Genomic DNA, 15123 nt, shown 5'->3' with positions numbered 1-15123 from the left:
CATTTATGAGTCGAACGCCACGTTTTGTCTCAGCTGGATGAGTTAAAGCTCACTTGGTTGAATTGTAAAGATTTTATCCCAGACTTGTGTAACTCTCCGAATCTACTTTTTTGGTTAGATAGATGAAATAAAGTTGAGGTTAGATGTTGTTTTATAGCTGCTGCAGCTCCACCACAAACCACAGACAGGCAGACGGGTGGGCTGGGTCCCAGTCAGCGGTGGGTGGGAGTCCGGGAGTGGCTGCTTTCAGCGGAGCTGGGGAAATAGGCGCAAGGGTATTTGTGCGTCATCATCAGACTTGATTATTAACAGAAACATCCCCCTGCTGACGCGTACAGTTTTATTGGGGTAACTATACCAACTTAGAAACTTTTTGCAGTTCCGTATGCTGAAATTTAAACAGAATTGGGTTCGGTTATAAAGAGACCCAAACTAACTGCAGCTATTAGGCGGCAGGAGCCAGAGTGTCCCATTTTTCTCCTGCATCTCCCTAATGATTCCCATAAAAGAGCAAACAGCATCAATATTTCAGCGCTCGCATCCGGCAGGCAGCCACAACTTCCTTTAATGAGGCTCATCACAGGGGTTTTGTTTTGTCCTGGCTGTCACGTCAATCAAACGTGCATTTTTAGGGAAACTTTAAACCTAAATATTCAGGTTAAATATCCAGACTGCAGGTAGAGTGGTTTATCAGACGTGGACTATTTTGAAAGACAAATAGATATTTTGTTGTTTTTATCTGGAGTTGATCTCAGCTGAAATGTCCACATTTTAGTGAGTTAGCGAGGTTGTTCCATCCTCTTTCTGTGGGTTTTGCTGCAAACTAAAATCGTCAGCAGATGAGCTGTAAAAAGTTCTTTTATTTTCATTTTAGTTTTCTGTTCTGTTATTAACAAACTTATCTTTCTGTAAAGATGCATAATTTACAGCCTTGTATTTATTCTGTAACCAGAACTTCAGGGTTTGTCTGGTTGTAGAAAATTAGTGAGAATGTTGCATTTTTCAGCTGTAAAGTGCTTCAAAGTACACAGCTTTGTACTGGTTTCACAGTAAGTCGATGTCTGATTTAAAGGTTTGTTTGTTAGGCAGAAGAAAAGATTGTTTTGCAGTTGTTGAAGATGACTCAATAAGCATTGACTGATGGCCTTTGTGGTTGTATTTTCATTTTTATTTTGGGTTTTGTTGACATTTTTGTTGGAAGAAAAAAGCTAAATAAGCTGATAGACGACCTTCTCAAAGTCCGTTTTTTTTATTTATATATATATATATATTTGAGGCATTGTCAGAAAAGAACCAGTTGAATTTATTTACTTTTTAAAAATATATATATTAAAAAGCTACGGTATATATAAAACATCATTTTGCTTTGAAAACACAAATAAGCATTTACTGTGATAAGGAAGTGTTTAATATCATGGAAAACCTTAAAAATTCACTTGAATTGAACTAAGTGACATGTATCTGATGATCTAAACACATTTAAGTGGATTTTTATTTTTTTGGCATTTTCTTGTTGGTGTTGAAGGACGTTCTGTTTGTGCGCTCAGGTGGACGAGCTCTACGAGGCTTTCTGTATCCAGAGTCGTCTGAGGGACGGGGCCAGCCGGATGAAGCAGGCCTTCTCCTCCTCTCCCTCCACTAAAGGCACCAAAGAGAGCATCGCCGAGGTCAACCGTCGGTACAAAGAATACACCGAGGTACGGTTGACTCTCATTACAGCCATGCACGGTTTAATACATTTAAAACCGGTACAGTCTGAATTATCCTAGGACTAGAGAAATGGCTTTTCCTGCGAAAATGCAATATGAATGCTTATTGAAGAAGAACTTGCTGATAAACAGCTGAAATTAGCCAAAAACATGCTGAAATGTAGCTGAAATGAAAGAACAAGCCTATGCTTGCAGAAGAAAGAGCACATATTTGCTGAATTAGGTTTAAATAAGTAGAAATGAGCACCAAAATTAGGAAATCATCTAAAAAAGCTAAAATTAGCAAAAATCATCTAAAAAGTAGCCGAAAAGGCAGAAAGCAGCTTAACCTATGAGAAGTAAGTAAAAAGAGCTGACTTGAGCTAAAAAATGTGGATTTAGCACCAAAAAAAAAGCTAAAATTTGCATAAAACAGCTAAATAGTAGCTGAAATAGCAGAAAGGTTTAAACTAACTGGAAAAAAGCTGAAAGGAGTATAACAAGATGAAATGAGCAAAAAGAAGTTAATTAGGTTCAAAGTAGGAGGAATTACCAAGAAAAACTTGAATTTGTCTGAAAATGTCTGAAATTAGCTAAAAAGGTAGCTAAAAAGGTAGAACAAGCTTAAATTAGCAGGAGAAAGAACACATTTGCCTAATTAGGCTGAAAAAAGCAGAAATGAACACAAAAAGTGGAAATTATCTGAAAAAAGCAGAAATTAGCAACAACAACAAAAAAAATCAGAATCGTAGCTAAAAAGGCAGAAAGAAGCTGAAATCACACGAAGGAAGTGCAGAGCACGCATTTTTGATGAATTAGGCTGAAAAAGTTTAAATTAGTGCAAGAAATGTGGAATTAGCTGAAAAAGCTTAAATTAGCATAAAAACAGCTATATGTTAGTATGTTAGTAACAGCTATACGTTTACTATTTCCGTAGCTGAAATAGTAGAAAAAGCTGAAACTTGCAGAAATAAGCTGAAAGGAACAAGCTGAGATTAGCAGAAAGAAGTTAGAAGAAGCACAAAAATGTTGCACTTAGCAGACAGAATCTGGAAGGAGCACAAAACAGCTGAAAAAAAAACCCCAGCTGAAAGTAGCTGAAAGAAGTTTCATAATATCACATTTAAAGTTAACATATGAGCAAATAAGTGTTTACTTTCAACATGGAGTCACACCCGACAGCATCCACAGTGTCATACAAATGACAGTTTACCCTAATTTGTAAACCCTTCTAGAGAGAGACCTTTAACGGCACACGGCTGCATCACCACCCGTCTTTAAAGGCTTACAGCAGCCGTCCTGTCCCCTCGGCCGTTTTAATGTTGGCTCAAACTGACAACTCTGCCTTCATCTTTGTTCCCTGCGAGGGTGTTTCTGTGACCCGTTTAATTTTCTTTTATTGTCCAGAACATGAGCACGTTCGAGAGCGAGCTGGAGAATCTGCTCGGGGAGTTTCACATCAAAATGAAAGGTGGGAGTTCAGGTTGTAACACGGATGTTGTGCCGGTCTCCACGGCACACGAGTGTATTCTGAATAAGTAGAAAGAAAAAAAAAAAAATGGTTTGGAGAAGCATTTGTGCTCCAAGACTATATTTCATTTATGAAACACACAGTTAAAAACATTTGTTTCAGACATCTTTAAGTTTATGGTTTGCGTTTACATTTTAATGCATGCTATATAAATGTTAGCATTAGCATTGTCACAAATTAATGCAGCTTATATACCACTTTGTCTATTTTACTCTGGATCAGAACTGTTTGTATGTTGTAATAATAAATTAAGAATATAAACATAAAAATCAGTGATATTTCTTGATGCAATAACAGGAATTGTTTGTACCTGGATATCAAAAGAATGGCTCAAAAATTAATTAAAATAATTTTCTAATTGACTCTTTTTCCTTAGTCCTTTTTCCTTGATTACATTTTCATTTTTTTCCTTACAGGATTGGCAGGATTTGCTCGACTGTGTCCTGGAGACCAATACGAGGCAAGTTTGAGTTTTGCTTTTTCATCTTGAACCACCGAAGAGAAGTTCACTCAGAAACGGCTCGAATAATATTCTGATAGTAACACTGTTTGTTCGCAAAACGTTGTGGAGTCTCAGTTCTTCGCCTGCTGGTCATTCAGTGAAAATGACTTCAAAATCCATTTTACAAAAGCAAGTTCAAGTCAATTTTTATTGTAATTTCCATCACATGTGGTACATTAGGTGGAACAAAATTGTCTACACAGGGTCCCAGTTACACCCCAAAATAGCAAAAATATAAAGTATAAAAAGAAACGGTATACAAGTATCTACGATATGCGCTAAAACAAACGCCAAATGGTACGCTAAAAGATCTAAAACATACGCTAAACACTAATAATGTAAAACAATATGGTGTAACAACAGCAGGCTGAACATGTCTGGTGAGCAGATGGGTATGAATGAATACAGCAGCATGAGATAATCAGTAGCATGAGATCAGCAGTATGGATAATGACCAGCACTGTTGTGTACTCAGCACCAAGTTACAAAGGTAATCGAGTACTTTTAAATTTGTTTTTTTTTTTATTTCATCCATTTATAATAAGTAAGACATAATATAAACTGATTGTAGTTAGATTAAATATTATTTTATTTCAATAGGCAGCAGTCCGTCGTGTACTTCTGATTATATTTTAACAATACTGTACAAACTATTGAGTTAAAACCTTATTTAATTAAAAACAACTGGTTCCCCAATCAGTGCATTCTTACTTAGATCCAAGAAGCTGGCTTCACTGCACATGAAACCAGACTTTTACATTAAAAACACAAAAACTCGCCTGTCGTTGTATCCATGGAGCGCAGGTTTTATTGTATTCAGTTTGCAATTAAGTGTCTTATGAAATGTCACTGTATAAACTTTGACACACAAAGACTGTAGTACAGGGCTAAGTAGCCCGCAGGTGACTTAGATCCAGCCTGCTGATGAGTTCATTAATTAAAAACGTAAATAAATAAAAAATGCCGTAAAAAATATGTGAGAGACCTTTTAAATATTTTGAAATGACAAATATTTCAGTCAGACATGCAATCCTGTTATGTGTCCATCTTATTTTTCAACATTTTCACAAGCATGCAGAATTTATGATGAACCACTTCTCCACCATAATCATCGTCTTACATGACACTAACTTTTTTTTCTTCAGTGAGGATACTCGTTGCATCCACCACTAGACCACTCAGGTCTTCTCCCTCAAACGCACCACGAACAACCCCCGACTCATGGTGTCAGTTTACAGCCAATAACAGAGACTTTAACTAAAATGCCAAAGCAAACCTGAACAGGACATTAACAAGAACAACTCATTTCCACTCAGAAACATCGTAAACAATCAAAAACATGGCACATATAAATTCCACAAGGTTACCCATCATGCTTTGCAGCTCACACAGTCTCTCTGGGACTCTCACAGAGAGAACTTTTGAGAGTTTGGGGGGAAATAAAATAAAGTTAAACATAGACACACATCTTTGCGTTAATCCGTGGCCTGCAAATATCTGTGTTTTGGTGTTAATAACTTTTAATTCTAAGAATTAAATTAGCAGAAACACAAGTCACAAGGCTGCATGCTCTCATGGGGGCGCCTCTGTCTTTACCGCTGTGCAGCGAGTTCTGATAAACTGATCACATCAGTGTGTGATCACCCGCAAGCCGGACTAAACAACAACAAACGCATTTATTACTGGGGGTATTCATGAGGACGCACAACAGCTTTTGTAGTTAGTTTTTAAACTAGTTCACAAATGGGATGCGTTAAGTGAGTTAATTAATTATAGTAAATAACATGAAGGAGACATTCAACACGCATCTCGCTCACTTTCAACCCTGCTGAGTTCTGCTCCGCCTCTTTTGTTTCCACTCAAAGCTCACATCTGAGCGGGACGTGGGTACGTCACCTTTCCTATCCACATTTTGATGTTGTCTGTCCAGGGGGGGGTCAAACCAGTGACCTTCCGATCACAGACTCTCCTTCTCTAACCTCTTCTCCACCACTCCCCCAGAACAGAATAGTATGTGTTAAATAGGAGGCACAGTAATTGTTTTTAATATTGTTTCACATTAAAATATCTCTACTTTTATTACATGGAAATAAATCTTGAAATGTAATTTCTTTGAATTACACATTTGGGTTCTGTTTATTGCGTTTATGATTCAGTGCAGCCAAATAAACAAATTTAAAAGGCAACAGATCATTGTGATACTCTGTTTATTTAATATAATGACTTTAATTGCTGGCTGTCGGCCCCTGGGCTCTTGGCTTTCAGTAACCGTGGCCCCCGAAGCAGTTTAGCGGAATCGCCCTGCTCCAGCAGCTTCATTTAGAAAACATCTGATGTATATTTCCACTTCCGTTTAGAGGACTTGATCACTCCATCTGCCGGCTGTTGCTTAGTAACTTTATCTCTTACATAATTCACTGCAGTCCGTGGATGCTTAATTACCCATTTACCAAAACTCCAGCCCAAAACGAAATCTCACCCGCTTGTTTTGCCCAGTGACTCACAGCCTTTACGTCTGTGCACTGCAAGTAGAGATGGATACACTCGGCTGAGCGTTCGTTTTACAAGTTCAGGCGCTTTTGTGGAGAAGAGGGGTTGAAATCACACAGATGGCAGGTTGTGGCTGTATCACTTGTCAGCCATCAATATTTATTTACGTATAAATGCAGTATAGCTGATCCCTCCCCCCAGCTGAGCAGGTTATGGCTCAAACTATAGACATTTACTAAATCAAATCCGAGTCACAGTCACAAACTTAAAAAAAAAATAGAACGACATAAGGCTGAGCTAACTAAAGAAGCAGAAAGGCAAAGACAGCATTTCTGACCAAAACAGCAACAACACAGCAGGTATGATTATATAAACTGTCAGGCAGAGCAGCGCAGGATTTAATTTAGCCGCTTTAATTTCTAGAAGTTGTTTTGACTGAATGGTAATTGTGCCCACTGGTGGAATACTTGGGTATAAACAGAAAACCTGTTAAAGAAAATAAAATAATCCGTGACTGTATGTGTCCTCGGTCGAATTTGTCGTGAAGAACAAAAACAAGGAAGTATTTTCATGACTTCAGTTTCTGATTTCTCTCGTTTCTGTCGGCTCGTTCCTTTACGTCAGATCTTCATGCGGTACGGTCGACAGCGGTGGAAGCTGAAAGGGAGGATTGAAGTGAACTCCAGACAAAGCTGGGATGGAGACGAGATGATCTTCATGCCTCTCATCGCCGACCTCATCAACATCAAGGTCGCTGCAGAAAAACGACGCAGCGCGGCTGCTCTGAACTTTCTTTTTCCTGTACGGAAGAGTAAAATCTGTGCTCTTGTGTTCATCAGGTGACCGAGCTGAAGGGTTTGGCCACTCACATGCTGGTGGGCAGCGTCATCTGCGAGACCAAGGAGCTGTTCACCGCCATGCCTCAGGTGGTGGCCGTGGACGTCAACGACCTGGGCACGATCAAACTCAACCTCGAGGTGACGTGGTAGTAAGTACGAACGTTGTCAGCGCTCCTAAAAGGAGATTTCTTAAAGACGTGCCACAGAATATTCACCCTCTGCATGTGCAGCTAATGTCTGGGTAGCAGAGTTGTGATGAGATGAAGCCAGCATCTATTTTGATCCCAGTAGTCTATTACAGGACCGTCCATATGCTCGCTTGAACACTCACAGCGTCTGCACTGTTTGTGACTTCCTCCCACCGTGTGGAGAAACGTGGTCTTTACAGGTTCACTGGGTTTTTGACAGTGGGTGGATCGCACGTATGACGCTTCATTTTCTTCCCCCTCGCTCAGTCCCTTCGACGTTGAAGACCTGACTCTGTCATCGGGGAACTTGAGTAAAGCCACGGTCCTTCAGAGACGAGTGTCCGTCTACAGCCAGGGCACGCCGGAGACCCCCACCTTCCAGGACAACTCCTTCTTTGTGAGTGTAACGCACATCTCTGTTGGTTTGGGATTGTTTTGCGTCACGTGGATATTGTGGTTTTATTATTTTTACCATATTCTTACACAATAACCTGGACACCTGCGTTGCATCGTGCTTTATTTAACCACTACCTCTGCACCAACCCTCATCCAACCTGTATCCACATTATAACCCTTTGACTTGCACAATTTTGTTTTCACAACCTCCCCCCACACCCTGTCCTATAATACGCCTGCTCACGGTGTGTAAAGAAGTATCAGCCGTATCCCGTGGAGCGTCAGCGCCTCTCTTTCCTCCAGATGCTCCGAGAGACGCTGCTAGAAAAGCTAAGACGCAGTCGCTCCTTCAGTGACCTGGCCTCGCTTCGGCCAAGGCCCAAATCCAGTCTGGAGGTCTACGTGAGTGTGCTGTGGGCCCTTAACCCCCATTCTGAGTGTGCCCCACCTCTCACTGACTCTGCTGGTGTGGACTCACCTGGGTGTGTTCAGTCCCACTATGGAGGCTACAGAGCGCCGTGTGTGGCTGTTTGCATGTCTTTACGCACGACTGGCTGTGACCTTTTTTTACTGTTTTCTGTTCTGTTTTACTTCACCATGTGACTCATTGGCTAAACAGTTTAATTCATAATGAAACCCTAATTTATTTATTTTTTTTATGGGATGTTGTGAAACTGCAATAATCTGAAAATTTTACAAATCTGTATTTTTATTCACAATTACATATAGAGAACATTTAATTTATCTAACCTGAGAACGTAAATAATTTAGAATTTTACAAAAAAAAAAAAAAGACTCCATCTAAAAATCAAAGAGAAAGGCCAAAAAGGAGGAGGTGTATGATGCAGTTAGAGAGGACGTGGAGGTATTTGGAGTGACGACAGATGGAGGATGATGATTCGCTGTGATGAAGAGGGAACAGCCGAAAGAAAAATTAGATGGAAAAAATGTTTTATCTGGTTGGGAGCATGTTGTTCTAAAGCCTGTATGTATTTTTCTGCATTAATGGCAACTTTACAGATGTACTGTATTTTCCGCCCTATAAGTCGCATCAGTCCAAATATGTCTAATAAAGTGGAAAAATCCATAAATATGTTAATTCGCCGTATAAGTTGCATCTATTATGCGTCACCGCAGACAACCTGGACATGTGGGCCGGCGTTGTGCCAAAAATCGATTGGCTGCCAAATGGCAGTCGCAGGAGCGTGCATGGGAGAACTTTAACAAGAATTTAACAAGATTAACACTTAAAAACAATTATTTGTTTGCTCGAAATTATAGCAAAGGTGTGTCTCAGTTTAACTTTTACTTAATAAGTGCACTTTGACGGTCAAATCAGCTGCATTCTGCCGGGGCAGCGCAGCGAAATGAAGCTGATTTGACGGTTGCTCCAGGCAGACGACGGTGGAAGGCTAAGGCAAGCTGATTGTGTCATTAATAGCCAAGTTTACCTATTACATGATACATTGGCATGCCATACTACTTGAGTGCCATCTAGCGGCTGAAAATGGTTGTGTTCAATATTATCAGTCAGAATAAAATGACTGAATGAAAACGGTCATATCGTACCAAAAATTGGTTTGTAAATATGGGAAAACCCATAAATGCGTAACTGCGGCGTATAAGTCGCAGGACGTGCAAATTAAGCAACAAAAAAAAAAGTGACTTATACAGCAAAAAATAAGGTAGAAGCTGCTCATGTCATGAGCATTAATGCACGCCCATACCATCAGAGAGGCAGGCAGATAATGTGTCATAACACCAACCTCTTATCTTTAGTATGGATAATGTTGCATTTGTGGTTTCCAAATAGTATTTCAGATTTTTATTTGTCTGACCACAGAACAGTTTTCCACTTTGACACTTTCCACTGCAGTATTTCTGGATAGTCTTCACATACAGCCTCTTTGCATGATAGAGCTTTAACCAGCTCAGGTTGTTGTGTCTTTCTTTTATAATCCTGAAAATCTTTTTTCTATGATTTTCTGCACAGATGTAAAACTGTCTTTTATCTTTTGGTTGCATGCAATGACTTTGTTGTTGTCCGTCGCAGGCCACCTTACCAGATGATGTCTTTGAGAACGGCGGCTGCGGTGTGGCTGAGTGCAAACGTCTGTCCTTCACCTTCTCCGACACATCAGGGTCCGTGCCCGGCCCAGCCCAGATTTCCTTCTCCCAGAGCCAGTCCAACCCCGAGATCACAGTTACTCCCCCGGAAACTGAGTGCGTACCCACACAAATCCTCCAAACAAGGGAGGACTCCATTGCAGAGGAGCATTTAGTGGAGGAGGAAGAGGAGGAGTATGAAGAGGATGGGGAGACTGGTAGTAGAGGGAGCAAGACAAGTGCCAGCTTTGCCAGCGATGAAGCAGATGTCGCAGATGACTCGGAGTGGGAGCGCACGGAGTCCCAGCGTAATTCCAGCTACAACTGCGGCTCCGCCGCTCCGTCCCTGTGCTCCGACGGACACCTGTCCACTGTCGCTCCGGAAGACGTTTTCCTGGATCACGCAGACGAGCTGAAACCGGTGGAGTTGGACACGGAGGAGCCGGGCAGCTTGACCAGGCAGCTCGTGAAGAGGCTGACGTCTTCAGAAATCGCCCCGGCCGGTGGGAGCTTCACGGAGGGCGGAGGAAGCCTGAGCTGGGCGGGAGAGGGGAGCAGGGCGTTTCTGGAGAGCAGCCTGGAGGAGGCCATCCACAGCCTGCTGACAAAACTGGAGTCCCTGACCCACCGCTGCAGAGAGCTGCAGGACCTGGAGCAGGAAGTGATGCGCCTGGAGGACCTCCTCAAGGTGAACTCCTGTTAAAAGATGTACTTTTAGATTTTCAGTTGAGTTTCGTGACTAAAGAAAGCCTCAGTGCAGCTTGATTCTCTTTAGCTTTTATCGATGCCTTTGGTTTTTAAAGTCCCGCTTTTCCACAGTGTCGACTCCCGGGCCACAGGAGTCGCTCCTCCAGCCTCAGTCTGACCGTGGAGAGCGCTCTGGAGAGCTTTGACTTCCTCAACACCTCTGATTTTGACGATGACGATACAGGAGACGATAACGTCGGCATTAACAGCCCCCCAGAGAAGTCTCCGCTTTTTGATGCTGACGGAAAGAGGATTGAGTGAGTTCTTACAGAAAGCACTGAACTAGATCAGGAACGGTAAACAGCTGGTTTAGGTGAGCTGATTTTTATTTTGGTTTTATGGCAGAAAAATCCTGATTTAATTAAAATTTTATCAGAGGATTCGAGAAAATATAATTTGTAATTAGAAAGAAACAAATTAGCTTTTGTTAATTATTAATCAGTTTAAGGGAATCGATCAGATAGTTTAGTTCCGACTGAAAATGAATAAAATTTAGTATCAAATGTGCAAATTTGTGGATGAAAGATTTTTCATATAAAATGATAAAATTGAGTATATGTTCAAACTTACAACTTTCACAGTTACTGTAATAGCAAATAATATTTTGGAGATTTTATGAGCATGCAGTTTTAGTCGATCAAAAAATGTGAGATTCAAGGTCACTCCAAAATGTTTTGGATATGTTGCAACTCAAACATAAATGCAATGTTGTGTTTAAGTTGTTTTTTCTACAAAACAGACAAGAGTCATTAATATCTGTGAATTTGACAATGATACAGTTCACGAGGTATATGTTATGTAAAATTTTAAAGTGTACTTCTTGGGCTTTGTTAGTTACACAGAACTTGTGGGGTAAGATCCAGGCCCTTCTCCAACTTATGTAATCAGTTTGAGCTCTCCAATAAAAAAATCATCTGGACAAATTTCTTTAGCATGACCTCAGCACTAAAATAAAACGAATACTAAAAGTGCAGTTTGTGTGATTCTGACGTCACCCTGTGGTTACTCTTGGTATGTGCTGTTCAGGAGCCAGCACCCAGAGGCGAGGGGACACCTGAGTGAAGCCCTGACCGAGGACACCGGGGTGGGAAACAGCGTGGCAGGAAGTCCCATGCCTCTCACCACTGGCAACGAAAACCTGGATGTGGCTATCGTCATCCACCTCCAGTACTGTAGTCACCTCATACAGGTAGTGTCTTCTGCTATCTGTGGAGTTGGACTTGGATGCTCAAGTGTACTTTGCCGCCTCACGCACATTTGTCTGTAAATGTCGCGGCAGTTGTTGAGCAGCGGGGTCGGAGTGTGGCAGCGGCGTCGTCTGCTCCTTAAACTGTCCGGACAGACGCAGCTGCTGGAGGAGCTCGCAGAGATCAGCGTGGACCTGCTGGGAGCTCTTACGTCAGCTGCTGACGGTAAAAATATATAAAAATTATATACTTTCTTTTATTGTGCAGCTTTTAAAATGAAGGTTTGCATCGTTTAACCTTCTGTCTTGTGTCTCCAGTCCTCCCGAGCCTGGCCGAGCGCCCTCAGCTGATGACGTTGTGGTCTGAGTGCAGCGGCTCTGCGGGGCTTTTCCACACCACGCTGGACCGAGTGTTCACACACATGAAGCAGCGCTACACAACAGTGCTGCAGGACAGATACCCACACAGTGCTGAGACAGGTTGGAACATCCCTCTGGTTTATTTCTGCAAACGTATCGCAGATTGTGCTGAAAGTCGACTCTTTGCTCCTTTTAATGTGTTCATGAGTACAACTCTGTGAATCTAGCACTTCTTGAAGGAACGTGTTTCACCCGCCTCTTTGATAAGGACGACGCAGTCTGTTAGAGGTCGGAGTGTGTTTTGTGAATGACTCTCAGCTACTACCGCACAAAATTTCAGCTCATTCTCTATAAAGCTGCTAATGTTTTAGCCACCTTTGCGTCTTCTGTGGTTAATTAGCTGTAGCAGCCATCTTGAAATGGATTGACTCCAAATTTTAATCAATATCAGATCTCCATCAAAGGATTACTTTCTGAAAGTTTCATTAAAGTGTGGCCACTGAGATATTTGTGCAAACCAACACACTCACACACACACAGACATGATCACCTGCATTTAACAGGTAAATACACAATATATAATAATGAAGGGTCGGGACGCTACAGGTATTACAATGTAGCTTAAAAAGGCAGAAATGTGTTTATTTGAACCCAGTATGACCTCATCCCTGACTTGATGTGAAGTTGCATATGAAGTGTTTGATAACAGCTGATGTCAGAGAAAACCCAACAAAGGTTTTGTGACTACAGTGATTGTTTGTCTTTAACCCAGGTCTAAAAAAGGAAATGCATAAATCGTATTCAGAGTAATTTTCTAAAACACTTTGCATAAGTTTTTAATAATGTTGTCATTTATACAGGACTTAAGAGAATCTCCTGATACACATAGGTCTCCTTTAGTTTATTATTTAGAGGTGATGTAACTTGTTGAGCAAAGCCCTGTCAATACTCAACTTGTTGAAGCTTGTCCTCTCTCAAATTTATATTTATAAAAAATATATATTACATATAATTAACCTCCTGAAACTCTGCATCGTAATGTTTAGGACATTAGTTTTAGACTGATTGTCATGATTCAGGGGGGCTAGGTTTGAAGTTTTATTTTTAATTTTAAATAAAAATATTTATGTATGCTTTTAACTCATAATTGCTTAAAACAATGTTTCTTTGTTTGAGGTTCTAATAATTCTAAAAAGCTAGAAGAAATTAACAATGCACACCAAGTAAAATCTTGGGACTCAAGACGATAAATCTGTCTGGCCAGTAGGGGGCCCAACAATTTTTCAGGGGTGACCAGGGCTGCCCTGGCCCCCCTTTTGGTGGTGCCCCTGTTTAAGAACAAAACAGCTCAGCTTCTGTCTAAGTTGCTGTGTGTTAAAAAGGTGAACCTATATTACTATAATCTGAAAAGTAATAGTGCTATTTAGAAATTAAATGCATTTTATTGTGAAACTATTGTCAGCTGTGAACATCCTACTCAGGTTTTATTTTTTTTTTTTTTCCCAGTGATCAGTATGGTAGTGGGTGAGATGGTGGACAGGAGCGATCTGGCTGCGTCTCACAGCCAACATCCTGCAGCTGCTGCTCTCTCCCAGGACGTCCTGACCGTGTTCCAGTTCCACAGCTACATCTTAGAACATGAAGTTCAGGACATGGAGACACACCTGCTGCACCTGGCGAGAGAGGGTCAGCAAAAAAAATTTTTTTTTAAATTGACCTACAACCTCATTTAGTTTCACACTCTGATTTTTGAGTCTGTTTCATATGCAGAGAGGTTTGCAGAGGTCCTGTGCAGTGGGGATTATTCTGGGTGTCTAACAGAACTGAAGGAGGTGCCTCTGTCAACTCTCTGGCCTCGAAGTGGCACCCTGAAAGCCCTGGCCTCCCTGCTCACTGCAGAGGACCCTCAGGTCAACAAGGCAGCAGCTGGCTACCTCTCCTCTGGAGCGTCAAACCAGCATTTCAAGACAAGGGTGAGCAGGGCTGCAGCAGCAGAGAACGTCACGGTGTAGGTGATGTGAAACCAGTTCAAATGTTTGTTGTGTGCAGGCGGTGGAGTGCTACACTCAGGCTCTGTCAGAGGCTGGAGTCCAGAGTCAGAGGGCCGCCTGCTCGGCTCTCAGCTGCCTGCAGGTCAGTGTCTCCCCGTTCTTTACAGATGTTAGTTAAGACTGTGCAAGAGTGGCAAACCACCCCAATGTATTTAAACTTGACTTCTACGGAATGAGTCGTTCTTGCAATCTTTTGAAATAGCCTTGTTCAAGTTTCCTGATGATTTTCCAAATTTATGAGGGGGATTTCACTCCTTTTACACTCGTTCTCTGTCTGGTGGACTCCAGTTCTTGAACTTGACTGTGGCAGAATAATGTGTAGTGTTTGTGCTGGAAATAACTAGAAAATTGGCAAATGAAGAGATCTCGGCATTAAAATAAACCATCTCCTTCTATTTAAAACAGGAAAGTGTGGCTCATTTGACTCGAGACTTTTGCACAGTTCTGGATCTTTATATGATGAAGAGAAATGTGTGATTTCAAAATGTTCCCGTAACCTCTAAAGAGTGATCTTATCTGTCCGACTGTAGGCAGTGGAGAGTATCAAAGCGGTCGTAGCGCTGTGTGATTCAGCCGATGAGGAGCTTCGCCACGTCGCCATAGAAACCCTGCTAACATTCGGTGAGCGGTGCTGTTAATAAAAATCCCTTCTTTCTCAGATTTCTGTTTATAGCCTAACAATCCCTTACAAAATTAGGTTTGGAAACGTTTAAATCATTAAATGCCTAAAATAAAAAGATTTTAAACTTGGTTTAACCAGCCTGAGAGCATCAGAAGTTAACCTGCCATGTTCTTTTGATGGGTTGTATTTGTCAAAGTATCTTTTTACTGTATATAAAAACAGTTTGAAGCTGTGGGGTGCCATTTGTATAGTTACAGTCAAAAATTAACAGCAACATTTTGGTTTATTTAGCCTTTCATGAGAAAAGATGGTGGGGTTTTTTTTCAGTCATATTTTCACCATGTTATTCATATATTTATAAATGTCATAGTTCCAAAATAAATATTTAATTTACAAGCTAAATATTTAGTTTACAAA

General features: G+C 41.1%; 1 protein-coding gene across 1 annotated transcript in view; it reads left to right on the top strand.

Moving 5' to 3' along the window:
• ripor2 (RHO family interacting cell polarization regulator 2) overlaps window positions 1-15123 on the top strand; it is a 76971-nt gene that overhangs the window by 60699 nt on the left and 1149 nt on the right. The window contains exons 7-21 of the mRNA XM_037692971.1: window positions 1548-1697; window positions 3096-3159; window positions 3636-3679; window positions 6836-6961; window positions 7051-7199; window positions 7506-7635; window positions 9688-10428; window positions 10560-10744; window positions 11514-11676; window positions 11767-11899; window positions 11992-12153; window positions 13540-13719; window positions 13804-14006; window positions 14083-14166; window positions 14615-14705. Coding sequence (XP_037548899.1) covers window positions 1548-1697; window positions 3096-3159; window positions 3636-3679; window positions 6836-6961; window positions 7051-7199; window positions 7506-7635; window positions 9688-10428; window positions 10560-10744; window positions 11514-11676; window positions 11767-11899; window positions 11992-12153; window positions 13540-13719; window positions 13804-14006; window positions 14083-14166; window positions 14615-14705 — 2605 coding nt within the window. The remainder of the gene's footprint in view (window positions 1-1547; window positions 1698-3095; window positions 3160-3635; window positions 3680-6835; window positions 6962-7050; window positions 7200-7505; window positions 7636-9687; window positions 10429-10559; window positions 10745-11513; window positions 11677-11766; window positions 11900-11991; window positions 12154-13539; window positions 13720-13803; window positions 14007-14082; window positions 14167-14614; window positions 14706-15123) is intronic.

Source organism: Nematolebias whitei, chromosome 19 (assembly GCF_014905685.2).
Source record: "Nematolebias whitei isolate Nwh7 chromosome 19, NemWhi1, whole genome shotgun sequence".
NCBI lineage: Eukaryota > Metazoa > Chordata > Actinopteri > Cyprinodontiformes > Rivulidae > Nematolebias > Nematolebias whitei.
The sequence above is the reverse complement of the archived record's forward strand: the minus strand, read 5'-3'. Positions and strand labels throughout refer to the sequence as shown.